This window comes from Syngnathus typhle, linkage group LG1 (genome assembly GCF_033458585.1).
Source record: "Syngnathus typhle isolate RoL2023-S1 ecotype Sweden linkage group LG1, RoL_Styp_1.0, whole genome shotgun sequence".
Lineage (NCBI taxonomy): Eukaryota > Metazoa > Chordata > Actinopteri > Syngnathiformes > Syngnathidae > Syngnathus > Syngnathus typhle.
Genome location: NC_083738.1, coordinates 26,044,021 through 26,071,709, shown reverse-complemented (window position 1 = coordinate 26,071,709; position 27,689 = coordinate 26,044,021). Strand labels below are relative to the sequence as shown.

The 27,689-nt window shown below is 45.3% G+C and overlaps 1 protein-coding gene across 9 annotated transcripts; it reads right to left on the bottom strand.

Annotated features, from left to right (window-relative positions):
• Positions 1-99: 99 nt before the first annotated feature.
• Positions 100-26,457, bottom strand: si:ch211-200p22.4 (phosphatidylinositol-binding clathrin assembly protein). Of its 9 annotated transcripts, none has more exons than XM_061299429.1 (20): positions 25,343-26,457; positions 18,680-18,822; positions 13,801-13,876; positions 13,611-13,713; positions 13,144-13,237; positions 12,948-13,059; positions 12,644-12,750; positions 11,575-11,616; positions 10,729-10,749; positions 9,754-9,839; positions 9,561-9,684; positions 8,734-8,873; positions 7,919-8,019; positions 7,326-7,433; positions 5,223-5,366; positions 5,112-5,142; positions 4,917-5,049; positions 4,029-4,085; positions 3,842-3,958; positions 100-3,695 (listed from the first exon to the last, which is right to left on the bottom strand). In XM_061299429.1, exons 1-20 carry the CDS (start codon positions 25,470-25,472, stop codon positions 3,681-3,683), a joined length of 1,884 nt encoding a protein of 627 aa, XP_061155413.1. In that variant the 5' UTR covers positions 25,473-26,457; the 3' UTR covers positions 100-3,680. The 9 variants fall into 9 exon arrangements, with proteins under 9 accessions (XP_061155413.1, XP_061155818.1, XP_061155168.1 ...); XM_061299834.1 differs by having other exon boundaries at positions 5,223-5,363; XM_061299184.1 differs by having other exon boundaries at positions 13,611-13,876.
• Positions 26,458-27,689: the final 1,232 nt, after the last annotated feature.

The window sequence follows — 27,689 nt, the reverse complement described above, 5'->3', positions numbered from 1 at the left end:
GGACACGACGAAACTAAAACGCACGTCAGTCGATTGGACTGACACCAAGTTATTGCGTCTTTTAATTGCATGTGATGCAATGAAGACAAGACACGCCTCTAGTAATGGAAAATGACTTTATTTCTTCCAAAAAGACAGAAAAACCAATCCTCTGAATAAACAAATATACTGCTGTAAAATAAAAGCCTGTGATTTTTGTCGTTTTACACCTTTCCATGCTCGATACGATCCGTATAATTCTGCATTAAATAAATAGAAATCATGTACAAAGAGACGAGATTCAAAAGTGGCACCAGCTCAAAAAGCGTTTGGCATCACTGTATGACAGCGGGAAGGGGTACATGAGCAGTAATATTACATCTGTGCTGATATCTTTCATTATTAACTCAATTTCCAAATAGCATAAATGAACATAATGCAGGTTATGATGATTACAAAAAATGCCACCACTTTACCAGATTTTTTTTTTTCCATAAAGCTGCAATACATGAAGTGAACGTTAGGTGGCAGCAGAATCACAACAAAATTGACAACGTAACATCTTTGGGGGACACTTTGCTGCTGTGGCTCAACTACAACAGAGGAGTGAGCCCAACGAAAAAAAAAAATTACAAGGAAGGGGGGGGGGGTCAGAATCCATGTGGGAACTGTGGTAAAAGTCAACGATGGCCACCGTCACATGCTTTTTAGAAAAGAAAAAAAAATTCAATGCTACAACCATGCACTCACTCACTGATTTGAACATTAGTTTCAAGGGCTCTTACGTGTTTTCCTTCCCTGCTCCCAGGAAGCAACCGGTCGGTACTGAACATGAAATCGAGCCGAAAAGCAGAACCCGCATGAACTCACCAATCATTAACGGCAAAATCAAAGTCTTTGGGGGCAAAGGAGAGCTTGTCACAACACGCAGGAATGGGCACCATGCAGGGGAAATTTGAAATATAAAACTAGAGACGTGACAGTAGTTACCATAAGGAACAGGTCTGAGAGGTTTTATGTGGTTTTTAGGGGAGGGGGGCAAGAAAAACAAAAAAAACATTCTGCTGCTGAATTTCTGGTGTCCAAGCTGGAACGCCAAAGCTAAACGTGCCTTTCGGATGCTACAGGGAAAGGAATTCGGTCGATGAAAGGAAATTAAATGCCGACGGTTGTCAACGTTGCTTGTTTTGGAGAGCTACACACACAGACACACAGACACACACACACAGCAAGATGTGCTCAAGCTGCCGGCGTGACTACACCCTTGACAGCAACATGCGGGGGAAAAAAAGTGCTGAGTAGGGATGTCCCGATCACATTATTTTTTTTACCCCCCCATTCGAGTCACTTGATTTCCAGTATCGGTCGATACCGAGTGTGATCCGATACTAATGTAGTAGACGGTACAGGATTTCTATCCTAAATGACGTTTGATTTCACCAAACATTTACATTTGAATTTAGAAGAGCGTCTTAGTTATTCGTATGACGGGCCGAAGCACAAGTTTGCTTGTCACAAAATAATTCACGCAAGTTAGACGGTTTCAATGAGTCACATTTGCTAATCTGTCGGTCGCTCTTTCCATATTTTTTTAGTAGAATTTTTCGGATTGTCCTGACAGTTGGCTACGAAACAAAAATCTTTCCACATCTCAGTCCCTGCCTTATTTTTCTAATCCCTTTCTTTCCGGTACTAAAAACCCGGAAACATTACTCTGTGTAATCTAAAACCCAACTATTGCTTTTCCATTTGGCAAGATCTTTGTCGCTTTGTGACCTTTAAAATTCAAGAAAATCCAGCCGACACTGATCAGTTGTAAATGACACGATCGGTCCCCCCCCCCCCTGTTTCCCGATTGGATCGGGACAACTTTCGGCACCCGGTTCAGATGATTTTAGAGATGTGGCGGTTGGCTGCTGACCCGCTTCGGAGGCACACGCATGAAACAGACTTGAAAAGCAAATGAGGCAAGAGCGCTAAGCCGAACAACACTATAAAAAAGTGACACACGGCGAAAAAGGACGAGGCGGGAAATCTACGGCGAGGGTTTGCGTCTACGAGGAATCTAAGGCTAACACAAGACTGACGAGAAGCGTTCAAGAGCGACATCTATCCAAGAGCGATGGCATCATTTGCGTTTACAAATCTACACACGGCAAAAGAGTGACGAGGCAGCGTTCTCGAGACAGAAGCACGACAGCACGAGTGCTGGTCTGGCGGAGCTGAATGAAAACTACTTGACAGGGGAAGGGGGCGGGGCTTTGAGTAGAAAAAGTCCAACGTTCGAACGGCAGGAACGTTTTGGAACCTGCTAAAGTGGCTGGTGTGTTTACACAAACTGTAAAACGTTTTTTTTTTTTTTGACACCAGAAAGTCGGCTCGACGGCTGCGGGCGGCTTGGTCACGTCAGTGCAAAACTCCGCGTGTGCATTTTGCCACAAAACTAAGCGCAAGCGTCTTTAACGTGGTGTGACTTTGAGAATTAGCCCTCGGTGAAAAACTGACAGGATGACAAGACCAACGACAAATCAGACAAATGATAGCGATGGAATGCTTTGGATGACCTTTTGGCACAAGACAACATACCCGACGTGTTGTTCAAAAAGCAGAGGACGAGGGGGGGGGGGGGGGGGGGGGCCCGACACTTTAAGACAACCAGAATCAGTGCAATTTAAGTGATTGAAAATATGTGATGGAAACAAAACGGACGAGCACAGCACAACAAAGAAACACACCGCCTCTATTAGCAATTACGAAGGTACGCATAGTGAGGCTAGCGGCACCCAAAAAAAAAAAACACAATTAAATGAAGGGGAGCCACCATCATTGTTGCACACGGAAAGGTTGGATGTAGTGAATGGCGCCTCTGACGGATGAAGATAATAGAAAAGAAAGCTTGCTACTGCTCAGGGCGAGTAAAATAAATGTCAAGAGACAAAAGGGAACTAGCTGGGAGCAATACGCAAGCAGGTCATTTCAACATTTATTTGATGTCCTACTAGCGCGCTGTCACTTGTCGGACAATTTAGCGGACTAGAAGAGCTTTTAGAGAACTTCCAAAAGTTGCGTACTGATTCCTATCTTGTTAAATCGTCAATGAGGGAATTTCTTAAAATTGCTCAGGCACGCATGAAGATGGATTCGATTGCCCGCCATGCTAGCATGATAACACAACTCGGGGTTTGTGTCTGGGAGGGTGGCTTGAATATGAAGGAAAAAAAAAAAAGACCACAATCACAAATGGGCATGAGGGAGCAGTTTCAGAAGACGATGCTTGTCTGAAGCAGCTGCGCACGCTCAACTCACACACACACACACTCACACACACACACAGTTGCAGGCAGACGTAGCCAAAAGGGGACAAAGTAGCACCAGTATGAAATAAAGCTAATGTGGCAGCAGAGACCCTCACTTCAGTCACATGCATTCTCCGTATCATTGCCAATCTGGCACTCTCGTCTCTCGCCGCTTCAAACATCCAGCAATGCAGCTACCCTTGCACGCGCACACACTCACACAAACGCTTCAGACAACAGCAGCCTCATCAACTTGTTTCTGGGGGTGGGGGGGCATCGGTTGCGTCTCAGTCTTTGTCCTTTTAGCTTAATCAAATAATCGTTCCTCTTGTGTGTGTGCGTGTTGTCTTCTTTGTGTCTGTCGCTTTTGGCACATGACTCACCCCTCCCCCGCCCGTCACGTGATCACATAAACTGCATCTGAATAAAGACAGAAAAATTGCCGGGATAAAGTGACAGCAAGAAAACAAAAATGCGCAATAACTTACACCCCAAATTCCTTACGAAAATGTGAATTGACTCCCCCCCCCCCTCTCTCTCTGCGGTAGAACATTTTGCAATCTCACCTGGGCGCCAGGCATGGCTGCAAAGGGGTTGGTGGGTCTGAGGACAGGCTGGTTGTACATCATCGGCTGAGGAGCCATAACGGGTACCCCGCCCACCTGACCCATATGGGGGGGGACCTACACAAAGATAACAGTCACAAATTGTCAATCTGTCAAAAAAAAAAAAACATAAACTCTTTGCTCTCACCATTCCATACACAGGCACTTGCGGTGTCGTCATGGGGAAAGCCACGGGAGCAGGAGCCTTGAAGGGAATGGGAAATTAATCAGAACTGCTCGAGGAGGGGTGGGGGGGGGAGATAAATAAAAAATTGAGACCGATGACAACATACCAGAGCACCTCCGAGAATTTAACGCCGTTTATGAGCTTTAGTGCGCGGAAAAATAGCTGCCTGCGTCTGTAGTATGACTTGTTTACACGGGAAGCAATAAAAGTAATTCCCAGTCGAGTGAACGCATAAGGAGGAAATCTTTAATGCGGGTGAAGTGCATACGCAGTGGGACGAATTACAGTTAAGCCTTGCCCTGCGTGCTCCCGAGGCGTACGCTGAACCCGCCCCCGGGGTCAGCAAAAGTGGCAATTGATGCTCCAACATGGCGGAGGCGACAGGTAAGTAAGGGATGCCTGATCATTTGCCTTCCAGCGTCAGGACCGATCGACAGCGTAAGAAAAGGAGACGTCGTGGCGATGTACTTACATAACTAGTATAGAACATTCCGTTCTGCGACAGGATGCAACAGGAAAAAGAGACAAAAGACAGCAAGATGAGTCGACGGATAAACAGAAAGCGGGAGGGGCAAGGAGTGAGAGGACTGAAAGGTAAGCGAATGAGTGAAGGGTCAAAAGTGGATGATGAAAAAAAAATCATCGCAAGCAGATGACAAAGCAAAACTGAGCCGTGATGAATGCGAAACGAGCAAAGGAGGGAAAAGGAAGACGAGGGGATGCTGCTGCAAAACAGCCGGAAGAAGTGCTTGGTGGGAAATGCTGACTCAAGAGGAAAAAAAAAATGGATGACAAACGTGGTTCGTGACGATTGTCCTCACGTGAGCACGCTTCATGCGTCCTACTTACCACGTGTGGCACAGGCATGGGTGGCGGGACCATGGGGGCCGGGCTCCACTGGGTGGTAGACATGGTCTTGTTCTGCCAGTTTTGCCCTCCCGTCAGTTTCTTCTCCCCCTGCTGGTTCCACTGCATCTCCGACCTGGAGGTGCAGCAGGAGTTAGGCGTTCAGCTACATGTTTCGGTTGAATGTACCAGACTTACTTCTTCGATGGAGTTCCACCAAACTGTAGATCTGAGCAAAAGAAGACGACTCAGATTAACGCCAACGACTGAGCAGATAGCGACTTGTCACGAAGCGCGGGTTGGACTCACTGCCTACAAGGTTAGCCAGGGAGGAGTCCAGGTCATTGGCCAGCAGCTTTCCTCCAGACTGGAAGACCACTTGAGGCGGGAGAGAATGGGCCGCGTGTACGGGAACCGTCGGCTTCAGCAGATCTCCCAAGGTGTCAAAACCTGCTGGGGTCGAGACAAACGGTCGTTGAAAAGGATTTTAGGAGAAACAAAAAAATGGTTTCAGAGAACTTGATCAGATCTGGAAGTAACACCAATACTCCAGTTCCAAAGCTGGAGGGCACGCACTGAAAATTGGTAGAGTATTTGTGAGGGTGGACTAATAGTGATTTTGTCAATGTGTCGCCGGCGGGCGCGAATGGCAGCAAGCAATTTGGCGTGATGGCGCGTGAGCGTAGGTGGCCGGGTTAACGACTTCCCATGTCAGCATTCATTCCAGCTAATGAGTCAGTAATAGCGCCCGGCCGGCCGGCGCCGCCACAACCCAGAAGGCGTCGTGACGATAGCGCGGCGAAGGGACAACAGGGCTAAAATGAATGTGGAAAATGCCACAACAGGCTGAGGGATGACCACGCTGACCTCGTGAAACGTAGAGGGTGCAGAAAAAGAAAGGAAGGGATCATATTTAGTTAGGAAGTGCTTTGGAGCTCTGACAGCCGTGCTGACACAAGACATCCAGCGCACGCTTTTCCTGCTAGACGTGCAGATGTAAGCCAGGGAGGAGGGGCACATATGTGGGGGGGGGGGTGAATGCAACACGTCCCCCATGATAAAGAGTAGTTTGATGTAGTTTGTAATTCTCACAATGTCAAATTTGTCTTCTTGTAGAGGAGATAGAAAAAAAAAAAACCTCAGTGAAATCTGCTCAATACAACTGAATTATGAGTGTGGAGGAGACAGGGGGGAGAAGAAAGATCCCTCTCAGAAGATCAAATAGCGCAGAGGGCAGTGATGGAACACGGCGTCTTCTATTGGAATAGCAAACACGGGGAGAACAAAAGACAGCTTTCAGAGGACGTGACGTGTAGAGTACACGCTGGAAAAAAGAGAGAAAAAAAAAAAGAAAAAATCAAGGAGAAGAGCAGATGGAAGCGAGTTGCCTGGGTGATTCTTTGCAAAGTGTGACGGGGCGAGCAAATTGAAGGCTGCTGTTCAAGCAACGGGCGGAATAAAATGGAGACAAAGCGGGGAGGCAGATACCTGCAGATACACGGGGACACAAAGAGACACACAGACTGTGGTGAGATGCGGCCAGTCAAGCAGATGTGTTGGCAGTCAGAAAGGCGTTTTTTTCATTTTTTCCTTCATGCATTGCTTAAATGGAGGGAGAAGGTAAAGAGCAGCACAAGACAAGAATCACAAGGAGGGAGGAACAATGAAGCCCATTCAAAATCAACACGGCAACTGGAAAATCGTTTTTCCATCTTGGTTTTATTGTAGCGTAAACCTAACCTTTAAGAGTAGGACCTGATTGATCCATATATATTTAAGGAATACAAGGTTGTGGTATAGAATTGTGCATGCTAAATATTGAGACCAATGAATAAAAAATAAATAGAATTGCAATTTCAATATTGGGAAGGGGGACACAACCTTAGACAAAATATGTGAAAAGGTTCGAGGGTTTTAAAATTGGGAGCGACATTTTCCAATCACCTTTATAATTTTGGTTCCACATGTTAGGGGGAAAAACAAAAAAGGGAACACATTGAGTGTCACACGCATCAGTGGCTGGTGTGAAGCAGCTGTCTGCTTAATGCAAAGCCAACTTCCCGTTCGTGATGTTGATGGATGAGAGCTGTCAGAGAGAAGATGCACTAGAAAATGATTGCAGCCTGATTGCAAGTGAACAGGAAGGAGATGTTGTTGAGCAGGTGTAGAGTGGGAGAGAAAAAAAAATCAAAAAAAAAATCAAAGCCCCGTATATCAATTGCCTTATCTGCATTTTGAGCACGCAAATGTTCAAGTCGTGATGAAAAAGGCAAGAAGGAAAGGTAACAAAGCCCCGCCCACTGCCGAACAGCAGCCACAAGTTGCAAGAACGAGTGTTAATCAAAAGCCACTTTGGCGCTGCCCGCAAAGCCAAAAAAAAAAAGGTTTTAGTCGTCCAGTACAAGACGTTACCGGCTGCTGGCTGTGTTCCGTCGTTAGCGGGCGCCGCCTTATTCCCGAACACGGCATCGAAATCTACAGTCATGGCGGCGGGGGCGTTGTGTGGCTTGCTCTCCAGTCCTGAGGGATGTAGGTCCGTTATTAAAGGTGCTGCTCTCGTTTGGGAACACGTGGAGACACACATCATAGGAGTCGGCCACTAATTGTCAACAGAAGAATTTTTTGGGGGGGGGGTGGGGGCTTAAGGGGCCCCCTCTCATTACTCAACCAGATAGTCGAGCGAGCTCCTCGTTACAACTAACCTTTCGGGGAATTGAGCGGGAGCTTCGTGAAGCTCGCATTGCGTAAAGGTCAACAGACATATATATGAAGACATTGCAGAGTCGATGCTGACGGTAAAGCTACTTGTGTGAACGTAGCGGAGCAGGAGGGGGAGGGGAGGGGGTCAAACGAGACAAAAGATGACAAAATGGCGGGCGGGTGGTGATAGCGATGAACATGTGGATAGATGGAACCATTTGTACTTGCTTATCTGTCTGAAGCAGTTCCTCCGAACATATCTTCGTGTGTGTGTGTGTGTGTGTGTATACGTGTGTGTGTCGCACCTCCCCAGGCACTGTTGGCAGAGGAGATGGAAGGCGCGCACTGCACGGCGGGGATGAAGGCTGGCTGGAGATCAAACAAGTCGCTGTTCAGGTTGGGCACACTGAGGAGTCGGCGGGAAAGAAGAAAATCGTGAGAAAATAAGACGGTGTTAGGCGGGCTACTGATAAGGAAATTGGACTAAAGGATGATTATAAATAGACGGAACGATGAATGGAAAAGGGGTGTGGGGCGAGGCGCGGCCAAAAAGATCAAGATACGTAAACTAAAAGGGCCCCAGATTACAATCGGACGTTAATAATTAGTTGCGGAAGCCGCGGCTAGAAACTTCAAAGTTGTCACAGATAACGAGAAAATTCAAAGCCCAGTGTCCATATAAAGGGATTTCGCTGCTTGGGTCACAACTCGCGTCAGGATGGCGATACCGCAAGATGCCACAAGGTGGCGCTACAAAGCTCCTCAACTCACTTCAACATTGTTCCGCGCTGTGTTGCCTTGAAAAGGTGCTAAGTAACTTTACTGCTTAATTTTAAATTTACTAGTGAGATTACTTTAGCTACTGCTTACGGACATATATGGGGGGGGGGGGGGGGGGGCTAATTGAAAAAATATGATTCCGATTCATGTCACTCACTTTGGGTATTATCTAGCGAATTGTAAGTGACAGTTTCTGTAAGAGGAATCGTCGTCAGAAGACTTCACCGAGAATCGTACCACGTCAGAGTAGTAAAAAAAATGACTAACGCGTCACTTTCAAACTCGATCCCTACCAATGACGCCAAAGCACTACTTGTCTATTTGTTGCGTTCTGTCGCACCTGTTGGTCGAGAGCGTGGAGCCAAACAACTCCGGCGTCGGCGCGATGTGGTGGTTGTTGTTGTGAGCGCTGCCTATCGATTGGCTGCTGGGGGAGGCAGAGGGCGGAGTTTGCAAGCCGATCTCTTTCAGACGCTGATCCTGGGAGGGGAGGGGGGGGAGGGGAGGCATATCGGCAACATTTTTCAAGTGGAAGCAGGAGCAGTGACGCTTTAAATAAATTCTGCAACTTTTAAGGTTGGCACCAAGGACACATCAATAGTGTAATAAAGGCCAGCTGAGCCGAATCGATGCAGATTAATAAGCAGTCCATGTCCTCTGCTGCGGAATTAAGATGAGCAAACGTTACATGACTGAAATAAGAAAAGAGCATGCTGGGAACATGATTGCATCCTCAGGCTCACTCTCACACACGTTGCTTACATTTACATTGGATGACATTTATTTTTGGACAGCTTGTATTTCCTCTTTTACAATGTCTTAGAATAACGTCTGCGTTTTTTTTTATTGTCCTGACATTTTCTTTTTCTTTTTCGATGGAAGAGAATATTTCATTGACTTCCAGCTCCATCCCAACTCTCAAAGGAAGCAGGATTTTATTTCTAAAGTTGAGATGAGAGCACTTGTTCACACAAGACGGGAAAGTGACTTTAAAAAAATATCTATATACATATCTGCCTCAGCCAAGCGTGGAGACCTCTTCATTTACATCCCAACCGTGCGGGAAGGAATAAACGCAGAAGGCTACAATGGCTTCAGAAACTCCAATTAAACTTTTCCAATTAAACCCAAAGGAAAAAAAAAAAACGCTTCTCCAAAGCGAGTTACCTTAAGAGCTTGTAGTCTGGCCTGCTCCTCCTCCAGAGCCAGCTGCTTCTCCTTCTCATCCATACGGGCGAAGGACATGTCGGTGGAGGCCAGACACGAGACGGCGCTGGACAGGGTGGACGCTCTGCGAGAGACGAAAGTGGCACAAAATGGAGCTCAGATGATGATCCGCTGTCATCTTCAGACTCCTCACCTGGTGTCTGCATTCAGCTCCTTGGTCTTCTTGCCCTCCAGGGAGGCCAGGTGCTGCTCCAGGGCCTCCAGGAGGCTGCTAGGGGCCTTGAGACACAACAACGTGGGGGCACTTAGGGCAATAAACAACTTTCTTTGGGCCTCGGCTGTCTCACAGGAAGGTTACGGAGGGCATTAGGCAGTAGAAGGTAGCCACGGCAACATGCAGCAAACTGACACCATGAGCAGAGTAGCATTACAAAGCTTTCAAACAACAAGCGAGAAAACAGGTAAAGAAGAGGGGTCATGCGGTTTCAGGTTTCAATTTTTTTTTTTTGGGGGAGGTGGGGGGGGGGGTGCAGCACGCCGAAGAGAGCAATTTCCTCGGTAGTGAAAATATGACAACGTCACCGTCCGCAAGAATGCGCGCACGCACACACATCTGGAAGTATTTTGTCTTGGGAGCTCCAGACGGTAGAAGAGGACCTTGGAAGCCGAGTCAATATTGGCTGAGTTGCGTTGGCAATTGCTAAGGTGCGTGTTGCGTTTAAACATTCATGATTCGCTTCGTCTTGTTTGCCCCTCGTCTTTTTGATCGGCTGCATAATAACGATTACACGGGAAATCTCGGGTCACGATTAAAAGCGACTCTCCAGAGATGTCTCGCCTGGTCGCGACGAGAGAGGCAGTGAATTCCGATGAAACCCGGCGGAGGGAAAGTCATGCAGATGAAGACGTGGTGAATTCTCATTTGCTATTCATGAAGTTTCTTGGCCTTTCGCTCGTGGCGGCGGCGAAGGCCAAAAGCAATCTGCACCGGTCGGCCAGGCGCATATCGTAAGCAAGGCAGCAACCAGCCCGGTTGGGTGTGTGTGTGTGTGCGTGCGTGCAGCGGCGCGTGTCACATCACACGTTTTGAGAAAAGACGGTCTTGCGTGCAGGAGTGTCGAAACGGGTGGGAAGGAAGAAGTAACGCGGTATGCAAGCCACCACCTACAATGCATGATCCTTTTGTTTTCTGCGACACAGGAGATGAAAAGAAGGAGAAAAAAAAAAACACAATTTGTCACAGACACTTCTGATGAGTTTTGTTAGACCTGATTTTTTTTTTTTTTAGGGTGGGGGGGTGAATTTGTCTTCCTCTATCAGGTGTTAAAATGATGGATGTTCGATACCACTTTTTTCCACCAGATTAATACCTGCGTGAGTACTCACCACTTGACAAATAAAATATCATTTAACACAACCTAGTGAACAAAAACTTTTGTTTCTAGAGCAGATGAGTCGCAAAACACTGCAGTATAGCGCCAACTAATACCGAGGAGGACTTAACGTCAGCTTTCGTTTGCCTCAAGTATCGGTGCTTGGTATCGGCCGTCTCGAAATAAAGCTGGCATGGGTACTCGGCTATTGTAGTTCAAATCAACCCCAAGGCAACATCGACCAGGAAACAGCAATCGATGTCTTTTCGGTTCATTGGTGCGGCTAATATACACAAGGTAAGATGCTTTAAGGCTTTTTATGATTGCACGTCGGAACAATCTGCAGTTGCTGATGGTGCAGTGTTCCGGCCGAGCTATGCCTCTATTAGAAAAAAAAAAAAAAAAAAAGTGGGAGCTAGCCTTCCTCCCAACAACAAAACCGGCATGAGTGTTGGTAATCCCAAATAATAAGTAGTGAGTGGAGTGTGAACAGGAGAGATTTTTGGTGAGTGTGGAAATTGACAGGTAAGTTGAATGAGGCGAGTCCATGAATGGAAACGTGAGTGTTGGGACAGAGAAGGGAGAGAGAGAGGTGGCAGCGGAGAAGAAGAAAAAGGAAAGGAGGTGAGATGTACACTGACCTGCGAGAGATCGGGGATGTCACCCTGATCTATTCCAACTTCCTGTCGTAGAAAACAAACAAAAAAAAGATAGGGAGGAAGGTGGGGGGGGTGAGGGGAATGGAGGAAAAAGGGGGCGGGGTCCATGTGAGAAAAATTGTTTTTCATGCGCTAAAAAAAAAGAAGAAAAAAAAAAAAAGACGACAGCAGAAATCAACAAATCAAGAATTTGTGACGGCACACTGAGCGGTTGATCGGTGACGGATGGCCAATGCGAGGTGGAGGATGGCGTGTGATGAATCGTCTTGTGATCACACATTGATAGGAAAATAAAAAAAGAAGAAAGGGACACCGACAGCAAATCCATCGGCAGCGGCTCGGACAGATAAGTGGACTCTTAAGACACAGATATATATAAAAATAAAAAAGGACGAGGTCAAGAACTCTTAAACAAGTCACCATCGGGGCTTCGACATCACTTGGGTGCAGCCTCCAAAGCAGCTCTTACATCTAGAAAAGTAAAAACTGAGCTCTCATTTAGGTCAAGCATTGACAAGGAACAACAATTGGACTGATCCGTTTGTCATTTTTGGAATCATCTGCAGCCGACATCCCCAAAAAATATGCTGAGTTTATCACCGGCCAAAACTTATTTGGTCGCTTTGAAGTTTTCATTTTCAAGATGTGAACCTCCCTGAAGTAATAAGCAAGTTGACGAACGGCGTTCATCCGGAAAAAACTAATTTGCCTGGAGACATTTGCAACTTGGAACAAATTTAAATATGTAACCAGAGTTCCTTTTACATCTTTTTTTTTTTTTTTTTAATGAGCCGTGGGAAAAAACAAAAAGTTTATTCATGATGCTCCTTGATTATTTCGACTACGGGATTCGTTGGCGCGGGGGCGGACGTTATGGCCGCTGACTCGCTCGGTTTCACGTCTGTTCGGGGAACAAAGGAGAGGCGGAAAAACAAGAGGGATGATTCGCGGGCATTGGGCGACAGAGGGCCGTGAGGGCATCCATCTTTGTCAGGATAAGGCACAGAGGGGGGGGCATTAAAAGCCAGACGCCGAGTGTGTTTGCGCATACCTCAGCGACTTTGAGGAACTCCGACAGCTTGGTCATCCGGTAGAGAAACTTCTTGTAGATATCCAGAGCGTCTTTACACTGGTTCTTCTTCATGTCAAAGTATTTCTCTGCAGCAGCAGCCAGAAAGGAAAGGGGGGAGGCAGCCAGGGGAAAAAAAAAAAAAAAAAGATGAGAAGCACTCAATGCATTTTGAAACCTATGCCGCTGCCATGGCAACGGGCGCCACGCACACGCCGACACCTCCGATCTACCGCGCTGGTGTCTTCGATCATGAGAGCACTTAAGTCAAGGAGAGTGCGGGTACCCAAAAGGTTGATGACCCCTTCGTTGTAAGCGGCAAACAGCCTGATGGAGTCTTTAAAGAGCAGCATGAAGGCAGAGTTGATCACGCCGTTAGTCAGTTCGTTTGGGTTGGCCTGTGCAAAGAAAAAAAAAAAAAAAAAAAAAGGGGAGGGTGGGAGTTTGTCCAAATATCACCTCTCTCACACGTACACACATACCTGGAAATCCAACAGAGCGTCCAGTTGGTTCTGAATTATAGGCAGCGTCTTAATCAGCTTTTCCGTGTTCATGGTCCGCATCACACCGTCGGTCCTGCACAAAAGACAAATGTTTGGATGCAAATTAAGAAAAACCTCACGCAATGAATACATAATGAGCATCCGCCCAGCCATGTGTGCTTTGCAACTGAGAGCTCATTTGAAATTCAGAAAAAGACCATTGAAGCAGAAGAACTATAGTAGCTCACGCTGACGTGATTACGGTATTCACGTAAAGTCGCCGGATAGTGGAAAATGAATGTGAAATTCAACGCGTCGTTCTTAACGACATGCTTGAGCTGTCAAATGATCTGCTCCGAGTGGCTGGTTGTTAGAAAATATCTCGGCGGGCTTTTTCAGGGCACACTAAAGTCCGCTTTTACGTTGGCTTGAACGATAATGAGCTCAGGTAGTTTTGGATGGTCTACCCTCTCTTCATCTTGGTGAAGTCCACAGCCACGAGTCTGTAGGACATGGCCTTCTCGTTCAGGTAACGGCTGTATCTTCGAATGAAGGTCGACATGTCGTAACCTGGGAGGGAAGCAAGCGAGGAAAACATACGAAGTGGGCTGCTTGAATGATTTTCGTTCATTAGCCATGAGGCGAGCGGAAACTTACCTTGCAGGGCTCCCTTATCCAGGAAGTTGGTGAGGTTAAACAAGGTGTTTCTGGAGGCCAGGTACTGGATGAAACGCTGAAAAGGACAAAAATAGTCTTAATAAAATAAAAATAGTAAGCTGACAAAGACATTTGATGCAGGATAAATATTAAAAAGAAATTTTTTTGAAGCAGGAAGCTAAATAGGTTTCATTCATTTTTTATTCAAATAATATTTTGATTTTTATTTGTTTTAATCTAGTCACTGAAGGTTTGCCTATTCTTGAGCTAATAATAGTAAAAAGGGAAATGACTCAAACGCAACCAAGTGAATTTCTCAACTTCCACTGTCATCACATCTGTATTTGTGAATGCACGCGTCAGTGGAGCTCCACATTTGAACATCTCCATCGAACCCATTTAAAATATTCGGGAGCTTTGCCGGTACCCGTTTTGGCCGCGTCGACAAACGCGTTTGCTTCCAGACGTACGTGCTGGATTGAAATCGTTTCCAGAGGCGTTGGAACTGCTTAAAGAGGCATTCACTGGTTTCTTTTTCCTTTTTTTAGAGGGGTTGCCTGCACACTAAGGCTTTGAGGCGAGAAACGGCATTCATGCGAGGATAGAAACTGTTTTCATAGCGGACAATATGCATCAGATTTATTCTGGCAGTTTAAAGCGCAAAATGTTGCTACTCGAATGTGATGGACACGCATTTGCCAAGTAGCTTTAAAATATTCAACTCAAAATGTTTTTCTTCCCCTCATCGCGTCACGGCGAGACTCCCCCCCCCCCCCCCCCCCCAAAAAAATCTTAGTTTAAATAAACAGTGAGGTAACTGCTCCGAAAAATTCACTTTGATACTTTGGTTGTTGTTAAAGGAGACGGAGCAAAGCAGCTAATATGTCAGGTTCAATTACGCGGCGCGCTGGCAGAGGTCGAGCTAATTACAGGACTTAAACTGGAAAGAAAGGTGAAGACAAAAGAATGCTCCCGACTGCATTCCGCAAGAAAGGCTTGTTGTAATAGATGACCAGACGCATTCCGGGGAGGGGGAACGCCATCATTTCACGGAACATTAAACAGTCCCGGAGACCCGCCGCAAATACTGCAGCGGGAGTATGCATTGGGAATTTCATTAAGCCACCACAGCCTCACGATAAACATGATTTAAAATTGAAACAGTTTGGCTGGAACCGCATGAGCTGGTTGGCGCTGGCAGAAACGCGAGCATGTATGCAAGCCAGATATTTTTTTTTTTTGCCTTCAAAATGATATCTCGGGATAGATAAACACAACTCTAATCAACTGTGGGCGTTTGGTCGGAGTTCATTGTGATGTCAGTGAAGGCATCGCGGCTGATGGATGACCTTAAGACATGCAGAGCTCACATTTGGTACAAAAGCTCGTTTCCTTTCAGAAATCTTTTCTGCAGCGGTGGCACCTTGAGAAATGAGTTCTATTTTTGTTCTCTGTAAAAGGAAACCCAGCATGCTAAAATGAGGCACTTTATAAAAACATACCGCAATGAGATTTTTACGACAGGCTGACGAAGATGCCGGAAGAGGATAAAGAATATACGCGTGCGAGCGTGGCTACGTTGTCCTCAAAAAGCAATCGGTTAGCTGTTTCGTGTCAGGATTGACTTTATCTGTATCGGACCGACTGAGTAACGCATCCTCCTTGTGATATCGTGAAAACGCCGAGCGCTATTTAAAAGGGCCTTTTGGAGCGGATCATTTTCCAGTCGAAAAGGTCACGGCTGTAGAGGCTTAATTTTCCGGACAAAAACAATGGACTGTTACAAAAGGCAAAACGAGAGCCAGAGTTTGACCTTAAATAGAACTAAAGTCACAAAAGAAACAAAGCAGAAAAACACGTAGAAAAAGGTCAATTATAGTTCTTTCTCTTTCCATAAAGCCAAGTGCTAAATAGGAGCTCCCATTCATTTGTGTTTCTATTATGGTGGCGAGCGGTTCCCTCCAGCAGAACATGGGCTGGAACTGATTGAGTGGAAATGAGCTCTCACGGTCATTGTTTGGAACTTCCTGCTGGACTGTTTTTGATCCTTTTCTGCACAAAGGCGCACGCTGATATGGCTCGACGACGAGCCTCGGCGGCTAAGCCCTCCCCGATTTCAATCAGTTTTGTCTTTTATGTACGTACAGTGAAACCGAGACCGTATTTCATTATAATTTACAATATTTATGATATATGTATAACTTATGATATTAATATTATATTAATATCATATAATATTTACAATTATAAGAATTTAAATAATATTTTCACGTAGGGGTGTGCTGGCTTTTGTTGCTTTAGATCAGGGGTGTCAAACTTTGTTTGGCGGGCCCGCATTGTAGTCATAGCTTCTTTCCGAGGGCCGTTATGACTGTCAACCCAAATCAATGTACGAGCACCTCATATTATATACAGTAAAAGCTACAAAACAAACTGACAAATAACTCGTTTTCAAATCAGACGAGTAAAAAATTGGTCAAATGTTTAAAAAAAGATATTAAAAGTGAAGACAATTTATAATTCTAGATATGACACACGAATTTGATGCACAATTTGTCTTCGCGGGCCACATAAAATGATGTGGCGGGCCGGATCTGGCCCCCGGGCCTTGAGTTTGACACCTGTGCTTTCGATATTAGTGGCTGAGTGTTGAGTTATTTCGAGGGGACAGCAAATTTACAATGCTACAACAACTAGAGTCTAGCAAAGCATCATTTCTCCAGAGTTGTCGCCCGAAAAGATCAAATCTAACACTCCGTGTTTGACAGCACGGTCACATAAAGCCCGCCGAATGTTTTCAGTTAAAATTGAAAACCCTTTTTGACTTTACACAATGCCAAGCCAGAGTTGCGCGGTCCATTGACCCCAATTCCGCGGCTTGTCGTTTTACGGCCGGATTTCTTTCAGCTGTGACGTAAAATGGCTGGTCTGGCCATGGGGGAGAGGGACACCTGGCCCCCCGAGCTGGCGTCAGCACAACCGTCCCGACGGGCCTGATGAATGCACGATAATGTGCAACCGACGGAAAGTTGCCGGCGCTCCTTGCGATTACGCCGCAGTCGAATTAAAAAGGGATTGCACATCCAAAAATTCAACACGACTAGAGATGCACCGATCCGACTTTTTCAGTTCCGATACCGATACCGATGCCGTGGCTTTGCGTATCGGTCGATACCCGATACCGATCCGATATTATGGTTGACTTTTCAAGCTACATAACTCTGCATGTGGAACAGAAAATACCAAAGGCAATGGCATCAGGCAGACTACACAGTTCTTTGCTCTAAATTAGGGGTGTCCAAACTAACGGTCCAGTTTTTATTGGCCCGCAGCAAATTCTGAAAACATAATTGAATATGGCCCGCACAAGAAGCTTGAGCTCAGCTTTCTCAGTTTCCACACTAGATGGTGTAATGTATTTGGACTGTGTGGTTACCCGTACTGGGGGGTGGAGCTAGAGGTATGGCGGGCGGATGGCATGTTGTAGCTAGGAGAGACTGCGGCTAAAAAGAAACGAACATCAATACATGATTGACTCACTGCTTCCCTAAAACCTGGTCGTCTTGTCAAGTTATTTCTCATGGTATAGAGAAACATTACAGATGGAGCCCGCCACACAAAGCGTTTGACATCCCATTAACACCCCCCCCCCCCCGGAAGAGAAGCGAACACGCAGCGTTTGACATCCGATTAGCCTCCGCCAACCCCCCCCCCCCCATTCGGGAGAGAAGCGAACGCGCAGCCTTTGACGTCCCATTAGCAACCCGAAGAGAAGCGAACGCGCAGGGTTTGACGTCCGCTTAGCAACCCGGGGAGAGAAGCGAACGTTCGCTCCATGTTTGCATTTGTTTAGAAAGCTCTCGTGGCATGCGGCACACGTGCTGCTGACGTATGACGTAGCCCGCGTCCCAATAAATTAAGGAAAGTATCGGCTCACAGATCGGCTGTATTTTCCGATACCCGATCCATCTATTTTGTTGATATCGGGACCGATATCCGATCCAGATATCGGATCGGTGCATCTCTAAACACGACTGAATGTTATTGTCAGTCAAAACTTCTGACGGAAACGAGTCCGATAAGGCAACCCATTAGGGGGAGAAGACGTGTCGAGAAATCCCCGCAGCTCCGCGCTGACCTACTTAGCGGCGCTTTGGTTGAAGAAAAATGTTGCACGAATTTGAACAGCTTGTGCAAACATTTCACACGACGACGCGATGAACTAGTGTCTCTGGATGGTATTTATAGTCTTGACTTGAGCGCCGACCCCGAGGGTGCTATTTGATTGGACCGCTAATTCGGGGCATCTGTTGAAACAACTTCACTGCGGAGAGAGCTCAATATGGTAAAGGTTGCTTGATATTACAAAACGAGAAGAAAATCTCACACCAAGTTCTTCCGCTTTTTAGAGAACGTTGACGCAATAATCGACAAAAGGGAACTTTGCTTCCTGTCAAAAGATCCGAGGGGAGAAAAATAACAGGCCTTTTTGATTGCCATGTTTTCCATCTTGACTGTTTGGTTTCTTTTGTTAAAGCTGAGTAAAATTGACCACACCCCCCCACAAAAATCTTATTTTCATTCTTGTCTGAAACCACAACTTGGGCTTTCAAATTACATACTGTCAAATGTTTTATCTGCCCCGAAACGTGATTCCAAACATACCAAGGCTGCTTGGAATACAATTGTTGGACTCAAAAAAGCTTTCAGATGTCACTCCTGTTTAAGCAGTCTATAAATTACATCAATTTAGAATGTTTGACCCTGAGTGGCAAAAATACGGCATCGGTCATCCTTCGATTCACCAATTGATGCAGTTAAAAATAATGATGAGAAGGTGTCATTAAACTGCGCGTGTGTCTGTGTGTGTGTGTCCTACCTCGTTGCCATACATCATGATGTGGTGCGTGGTGATAAGGGCCTTAAAGACCACCACCCAGCTGGAGTTGGCCGTGCGCTCGAACAGCGTGTCCGCCAACTGGGGAATGTTGACGTTCATCTCATTGGTGCAGTGGATCAAATCTGTGCACGACAACGACAGCAGCAAACAAAGAGGTCAGGACAAAAAAAAAAAAAAACTGTTTTGCACAGACTGGGGGCGATGTTTTGAGGACATAAAAAAAAAAAAGAACATATCAGCAGAATTGATGGAACCGCTCATCAATCATGAAATGTGGTGAGAACAGATAGCTGCATTTTGTTTCATTGCCTTTGGTCCCGGGAGACTCCGCCTCCTTATGAGCAGCCAGTTCCTATACCTGGCAACAGCGGAAAGAGCTTCTCGGGGAGGGGGCGTCCCGCCGGCTACTTCATCATCATAATCGCCCACATGCTTCATTCGCCTCGGCTCGGCCCATTCTCCCCGTATCCTTCACTTGCACGTAATGGCAGAATCTGCTTTGTATGAGATGACACCTCTCCCGCCGCCTGCCTTGGCGGGCTATTTAGCCGATGCGAACGAGGTATCTAGCAGCTCATTTAGAAGAGCCGAATCGCAATCGAAATGACGGGAGGGTTTCGTGTGTCACATTGTCCGTTACAAATGGCTTAGAAACGGACTACTCGGAATATAAATTAGCATCGCACGATTTAACTGTCATAAAAAAAAGTACCTTGTCGTCAAAAGCAATATCATACCTTTTTTTTTTTAGAAAAGAATATCTTTCCAAATCAGAGTGTGAATTATTTTGTGATTAGTGAGACAAGGCAATAAGTAAATACTAGGGGTGTAACGATTCATCGATACACATCGATTAATCGATATAATGCTCTACGATTTATTGGCATCGATGCTAAACGTAAACATCGATTTATATCGCCGGGTTTGACCTCGGACATTAGACGCGACTTTATTTTGAAATCCAGTTCATTGTTGCTTGCTTCCTCTTTCCGGGAGCAGGGAGCAGTGCGCGGCGTTGCTGCACGTGAAAGGGGAGTCGACAACTAGTACGCGGCTCCTGGGCTGGTGCTATGGCTAGTGTCCAAAAAGACGAGGAAATTCCCACCCCTTTAGGCTTCAAGTCATTCTTTGGAAGCACTTTGGATTCCAAAGAAAAGATGACTCAACGGGCAAGACACGTGCAGTTTGTAAATCCTGCCATGCGGTGATCAAATATTCAGGGAGCACAAATCTCGCTGCACATTTAAAGAAAAAACACGACATCAAATTTCAGTGTTAAAATAAGCACTTTGTATACTACAATACTCTTGTCATTTCCTAAAAATACTGTTTGGAGCCCAGTTGCCTGGCAATAAAAGTTTAAAATGCAATCGAATAAGAATACGACACACTGTTTACATGCTTGTATTCACACACATACTAGAGGTGTTAAAATTAATCGGCTCATCCAAAACAGATGATCAAACTAATCAGCTTGTATTTTAATAATCGAGTAATCGTTTAGAGACATTTTTTGAACTCAAGATTGTCCAAATATTCAGGTTTCAGGCTGAAAAGAGACAATTCTCACTCTTATTTCTGTAGTCCTTCATAAAAGCAGACTGATTTATCTTTTGCGCTTGATCAAAATATATGACATTTGCAAAGATCTGCTTTTACTTTGGGGGAAAAGATGACCATCAATCCGTGGTGTCGTCGAGATTGCTTAGCTGTTTAGTTGTTTTGGACGGCAAATAAACAAAAATAATCGGTTAATAAACAATAATTGGGGAAAATTCGATTACTTGATAGAATAATCCATTTTAAAAAAAACTCAATCGTGACAGCCCTAATATATACAATGTACCGTAATTTTCGGACTATAAGTCGCGTTTTTTTTTTCATAGTTTGGGTGGGGGAGCGACTTATACCCAGGAGCGACTTATATACGTATATATGTTTTTTTTCACTTTTTGGGGCATTTTATGGCTGGTGCTACTTATACTCCGGTGCGACTTATAGTCCGAAAATTACGGTATGCATAACACCTGGTGTTAGAAATGTTGAATAATTCTGTTCAAAGCATTTTAAAATATTCCAAATTGATTTACTTTAGTTAACGTAATCAAAAATATATTTTAAATTAAATTAAATGAATTTAAACTTGTTTTGTCAGCTATTATTTCCTTTCAGTACCGTATTAAGCTACTTCATTCCGAATCACAGGCAGAGCTTTGATGCTGTGCCAACGCAAATACGAATATTATTTACCAACGTCATCTTAACCCCCGGAAGACAATGGCTTCTTCTTTTCTAGCTAACTCTTCAGTCTGGAAGCAGGAGGGACGGCTTATTAGGTCCGGGTTTGCTTGCGCACGAGTGTGATCATGTAAAGAGGCAACATGTGCTGGCCGAGTGGAAAGCACGAGGTGCCGCTGATCCCGGAGCTGAGCCAGAGAGATGGCGAGGGAGGAAGCGCCAAGTCCAAGTGCGTCGAAAACAAAGACGAGAGAACTTGAACGGCGGACACAAAATGAAAAAGGTGAGCACATAAAAGGGAAGGCGATAAGGAGGATAAAGAGGCCAACAGCTCAATAATCATAAATAAGATCCTTTCCGACGCCAATCCTGCTCTGACCTGGCAACCGGGATAAACCGCCGAGAGGTTGGGCGGTACATTTAAGACGAGATGCGGTGGAGATTGTGATTCGATTCCTAACGAGATGTGAGGGCCATTGTTATGGCTCATCTTTGACCTTGGTGGCCGGCCTTTGATTGAGACACAATAGACCAGAGACTTCCTGGCACCAAGTGACACGTGTTTATGTGTGTGGGTCAGCTCCTCTCAGAATCAAGTGTTAAGTTCCCGAATAACAGATTCACCTCAATCTTACGACTGACACCATTTTGAGATTTCTAGTCCAATCGCAGAATCTTCAAATGCTCTCTCGGGTGCACAGCGGAGGGTGAAGAGCTTCCATCTGCTAAGAATTAACACCTGGCAGCCTCTGCACCTTGCCTGGCACTCGGCTCCCCATCGCTCGGGTAGACTGAAAGGAGCGCTTTTATTCATCCGGTCGTCTTGACAGTAAGAACTGAAGTGGTGTGAAGAAGGGTGAGGCCGCTGTGAAGCTGAGAAAACCCACTGCAGTCTTTTTTTTTTTTTTTTTTTTGGCACCACACACAAAGACACCGATAGATTTTTCTGCTGCATCCAATTCAGGAGAGAAGCCTTTTCCTTTTCACGGAAAGGAACAACAGATGAAGAGGGTTCAAATGGGAGCACGTTTGTTTGTAGTCAGGTCGACAGATGGAGAGGGAGGGGGGGGGGATTTATGAAATGAACACGAAAGAAGCCAAAAGGAAGGTAAGGCGATGTCACCAAAAGTTTGCCTATTAATAGACGAGTTGGAGCGCTGTTGTTTTAATTCCACCCAGGAGGGCTTGAACAAAAAGCAAGTTCTCGTCACAGATATAAACACAGACTCCCTCTTGCGTCGGGGCATCTCTGTATGATCAACCGGAGTGCGTCACAGCATCCAGCCGACGCGATAATCGAGCCAACGAAACAAGCAGCTGAACCCCGAGAGGAACGCGGCTATAAATACCCGCACAGAACCATGGAATATTTGCAAACATAGCGAGAGCCAAGCTCGCATGCGTGATGTAGACCAGGCGATCCAAATAGCTTGGACTTCCAGTTGACTGAAAGTGGCGCAGCGAGCAGCAAGAAGCCTCCTTTCCGGGCCGGGAGTTGAAAGTGGGCCTATCTTTAGTCCGCAGCCAGGGAGGGGCAAGGCCTGCTCTGTTTGGATAGCATTCAACTCACCTCAAGTAGCAAGCTAGCCCAAAATGATGTTTATCAGGGATGGCAATCTATGCAAAATGGCCTGGAAGTCATGTATTGTGTGATTAAAAATAATAATAATAATTAAGCAAAGTAACGGTTGTTTGAAAGATGCTAATCACCATAATAGCCATGCTAATTTGCCCTAGCTCGTAAATTGCGTTAAATGTTAGCATTAACCAAATAGAATTGTGTTTCTGCGCAATTTGATCGAACGTTAAAATATGTATTTAAAGAAGTAATGTTTCATTCATTTTCTTGCTGAACTCATTCCCTGCCATCCCTGCAAAAATGGATCTTAGAGGTCAATGGAGGTCAATGAACGTTACGGTCTAAAAAGTAAAACATCAACCGCGCGTGGTAAATCGTTCAAATATTTTTCAAAGGTCAACGGACCTTGTGCCTCATTTTCCCAAACAAGCCACACAAACAGATCGGCGACAGCCATTGCTATTATTGCTACCATGATCCCCATTCAGGTTCCCTCGCCAACTTAGTCCATTTAACGCCAGCCGACTGCCTACGTTGCTGCCATGACAACAGAGTGCTGGTGGAAGGAAAAGCAGCCTTGACTTTAAATGTCACAATTCTTTTGTAACCTCTGCGAGATGGCGAAACCACGGCTCACAACAACAATTTAGCTGCTCCTCAGACGACGGACCCGATGCAGTTCACCCTCCTCCGGAGTCTGGTTGACTTTTATAGAGTTCACGTGATGGAGGGACTTGCCGCTGACATCCAACCGGCGATTAAAGTGATGGACAATCGGAAATTCAACCATTTATACGTATACTCGGGGAACGACATGCATTCTTTTTTTTTAATACAATGCAAAAAGCTACTTTGCATAAAAATGACCATTCAGGGATGACATGAAACTGCCGAACAAGAACATTAAATATAAGAACTCATTTTGTACTTATTTTTCTTCACCAAAACAATCAACTCATTCAATACCGTATTATTGAGGTACTCCATAAAAAAATACTAAGTCGACTCAGGTTGCAGTAAAGGCCAGCCTGATTGGGTAGTCAGTGCAAAACTTTAACTTCGAGGCGAAGGCCTGGGAACCAAATACGGCACACAGTCCGCTACCGAGGACGTGAGGTGGACTTTCCCAAATGGTGTGGAGAAGTGGCTTCAAATTGTTCCTCTTTTCACAAGTGGTGAATGAATGTCACACTTACTGCCGGTTGCTGCTCTTGAAAGGCTTCTGGCGGAGACGCAAATATGCCAGTGAGATCATTCCTAGTTTACCGTCAGATTTTTTTTTTTTTTTAGCCCAGGGAACAAAAGTTGTATGTTTGTCTCTGTGAATGGAAGCTACACAAATATTTGCTTTCTCCAACTTTCTGAAGCATCGCGGCTGCACCGTGTCTTTGTTTCATTTCCTCTCACCACTTTTCAGGAAAACCACATCCTGCCACTAGTTCCTTAAACGCGCCAGCTACGTGATAACTCCCATGGGGGTGCCGGCGTTAAAGCTCTGCGGTGCTTGGCGGAGGTCAACGGTGGGCGGGCAAGGTGTTTATCGTCAGTGTGGCCCGGCAACCACATCTCAGGAGGTGCAAGTTTTGAAGGACCAACCTGGCGACATCGATGTGGATGTTTTTTTTCTTCTTCTCGCCAGACTCTCGTCACTTGGCGTGAGCGGCAATGCAGTTGACACAGAGTTTGTCGCACTCAGAGAAATCAATGGCGGACAATTATTAAGCTGAAGGTGGCTGGCGTTTTGGCTGCAAAGGTCGGGACAGGTTCAGACAGGACTTCCACTTGACACTGCACTTCTCTGCATTGTATAGATGAAGTTAAACTATGACAGTATTTTTGTTCATGGCTGCTTGTTGTTTTTTTTCCGTCAGGTTGTTGGGGAGATTCAAAAATCATGCAGAAATTTACTGGCCCTCAATGTGACAAGTGGCTGCCATCTTTGTGGAATTTTCTACAACCTCAAATCCTTTGTAAATAAATTCACAAAAAAGCAATTTACTCCTCCAAATTACATGTTCAATTTGTGCTATTTCAGTCAAGTTTGGGACATCTCTGATGGACCCTTTTAAATTTCGGCCCCTACAAACGTATTGGTGTATATATATATATATACACTCTCTCCCCCTTTCCGCGTAGCGTCCTGTACTTTGCGCTATGCTTACTGTCTGCTGTATGCACACTGGCTCAGTTTTGTTCCTCTTATTTATTGTGTTATTTGTTTATTATTTATTCATCACTCATTTATTTATTGTTTGTGCCTTCTTGTTTTTATTTTGTGTCGTCTACTTGTATGTCTATTGTGTACTATGGCTCGTCACCGTGGGATACAGGAAATGGAATTTTGGTTTCTTTGTGTGTCTTAACATATGAAGGGATTGACAATAAAGCAGACTTTGACTTTGATATTTAAAATTGAAATGTGCCATCATTAATGTTTTATTCCAATTCGAAGGTATTTTTTGACCGGATTTTCTGTAGGTGATAAGAAAAAAAAAAACTTTTTTCCTCCATCCACATATAATTCAACTCTTTAAGAGCCCATCATTTAATTTTCAAAATTCCTGTTACTCTATACTCAGGTTGAACCAGTTTGACCAACTGCCATTTTTGATAAATCTTATCAGATTGTCATGTCACTTTTACAATATAATTCAAGTCAGAGTGACAACTTGAAGCAAGCACACTCGACCTCTAATGTTGTCCTACACTGAGTCGGATTTTCATCGTGTGGGTTGGAATTCACTTCCCAACTTCCTGAATGGAAAGCAGCGACCTCGCCAGAGCTGATGATTTGTGATGATGACTAGAAGAGGAGATGCACTCACAGTCAAGATGTTTCTTCTTGGGTCCGCTCACTTCGTGCGTGGTGGCCTTGCACACCGCCTTACTGATCGCCGATCCGGTCATGCTGTGCTGAGCTGCAGCGATCCGGTCGGTGATCGATTGGCCAGACATGACGTCTCCTCGGATTTGCTTCTGTGCTTTTCTGCACTGGTTCGGCTCAAACCCAAAAAAAAAAAGAAAAAGGAAAAAAGGCGCACAACGATCCTATCAGTGGGTCGACTCCCGGCGGCGGGGGGGATACTTGAACGTGACTTCGCTGTTAAGTCAACGGTAAAGGCTTTTTTTTTTTTTTTTTTTTTTGGAAAGGGTGGTGTTGGTGATGTTCTGCTTTCTCTAAACCTACGACACTATTCTAAGCTAGTCTGTGTTAGCTCATGTTTCCGCTGCGATCCTCCAGCCAAAAGAGAGTCCCGCTGTGGGATTTGCCACCAGTGGAAATAACTTTGTGGGCATAAATAAACATAGCTTACTGACCGCTATGTCGCACGGACGATGTTATGGTTTCACGCTGGACACCTTAGGGGGGGGTTGGGGGGGGGGGACGTGAACAATCCGTGTGAAATCACCTCCAAAAAAAAGAAAAGAAAAAAAAAAAAAACAGTCGCCCTCTGCAGATCTTTTTTTAGTTCCTCCTTCTTCCACGTCAACTTGTTAGCTCGTTAGCTTCTAAAAGTGCAAGTCAACTTCTTCTTCGGGCAAAAGATGTCCAACAGAACCGACAAGGGCATTGCTAGAACTTGTAAAAATCACACGGAGGGGGGGGGGGGGGGGGAAAGGGGGGCACGCGGTGACAGGTGATGTCTCAGTCGGGGGGAGTGGGCGCGAGGGGCGGAGGGTGTTAGCCGAAAAAAAGAGGCTACCGACATTAGCTTGGAAAAAAAGAGTTGAACCGGCCGAGAGGTTAAGTTATAAAAAATGACAACCGCTGGTCCTTCGTAGCTCGCCTTGGCTTTCTTTTCGCGCTGTCCACGTTATTGACTATCGCTGTCCCGCAACGTGGAGCGTCTCGACGTGGGGTTGTTCTGAGACGCGGCAGGAAAGCCTGTGAACGGCTGCTTCAGTCTCCGCCGGACAAAATGGCAGCGTAAAAAATCAGCTGATCTCACAACTAAGATGCCTTCAGGGACGAAAGATAAACTCGGAATTGCTATAAACCACAGAAATAAATGTGTGATTGGCAATATATTAGAAAAGCGCCGCCATTTAATTCCAGCATACATTACAAGGCAAACATACTGTCTATTAAATGAGACAAAATTAGTCCGACTGTTATTCATAAAAATGTCTGGTAAAGGAAAGTTTCACCTTTCCGACAGCACTTAAACGTCCCAAAGACTACTTGCTTAGTGTGAAGTCCACGGTGATTGCAGTGGTGCAGTTTTTTAATTGGATTTATTTTACATTATATTGTATTTATTTATTAAACCTCATTGCATAACGTCCTGCATTGCCGAGCAAATGCCATTCACGTCATTCGTTGCTGACGGGATGCGCACAATTTTAAAGACGGCGTCGAATAGTTGCCCCTCAAACGCCCCGTGTCCTCATTTGACTCCGGATTGTACGGAACACGATGTACTGCAGTACCAATTGTGGAGACTCTCACGTCCGGAGCAGACAATGGACATTTTTTTGTCCGTGTAAAATCATTTTTTAAATTCGGATGACAATAACGCACAACAGTGGGTGTTTTATTTAATTTAAATACCCAGAGGAAATAATCCAACAACCCCTAATCTTATGGGACTTGGAGTGTATCGCCATCTTCCGGCGCAGAGGTGAACCTTCTGATTGCCATGGCAACTGCAAGGATGCTGGCAACCCGTGTCCCATAGCAACGGGGGCCAAGACTTGATGGTGTCACTCAAATAAGACTTGCCCAAGACAAGTGTAATGCTCAAAGGGCTAAAAGGATAGGTGGACTCACTGGAACTAATAGAACACGGAGGTTGAATGATGGACACGGACAACAGTGGTGTGGTTAAGGTCATATAATATATATTTATAAACACACACCAAATACTCACCATCCCGTTTAATTCGGTTCAGTTCAATGGAAAAAAAAAAACGACCTGAAAGGTCAGAAAAACAATATAGATATGACATGATTACATTTCAAAACACAATGCTGAGAAAGTTTGTATATTTGTACGCTGTATCCATAGGAATGATCACTACGGTATCCCCGGTGTCGATTCACCGTCGAGCGTGGGTTGAAATGCGCGCCTGCAGATCTCCCGGGGAATGCACGAATGCAAAACGAATACCAACCATCGCATTAACAGCCACAGTGGGCGGCAGCGGCGAAACAGGTCGAAATTGTGTGTG

Coding starts and splice junctions, on each gene's coding strand:
- si:ch211-200p22.4 (XM_061299184.1), bottom strand. CDS start 25,472: ATGTCTGGCCAATCGATCACCGACCGGATCGCTGCAGCTCAGCACAGC. Junction 5,143..5,222: donor CCTGGCTAACCTTGTAGGCA/GTGAGTCCAACC, acceptor TCTTTTGCTCAG/ATCTACAGTTTGGTGGAACT. Junction 5,050..5,111: donor GGTGGAACTCCATCGAAGAA/GTAAGTCTGGTA, acceptor CTGCACCTCCAG/GTCGGAGATGCAGTGGAACC.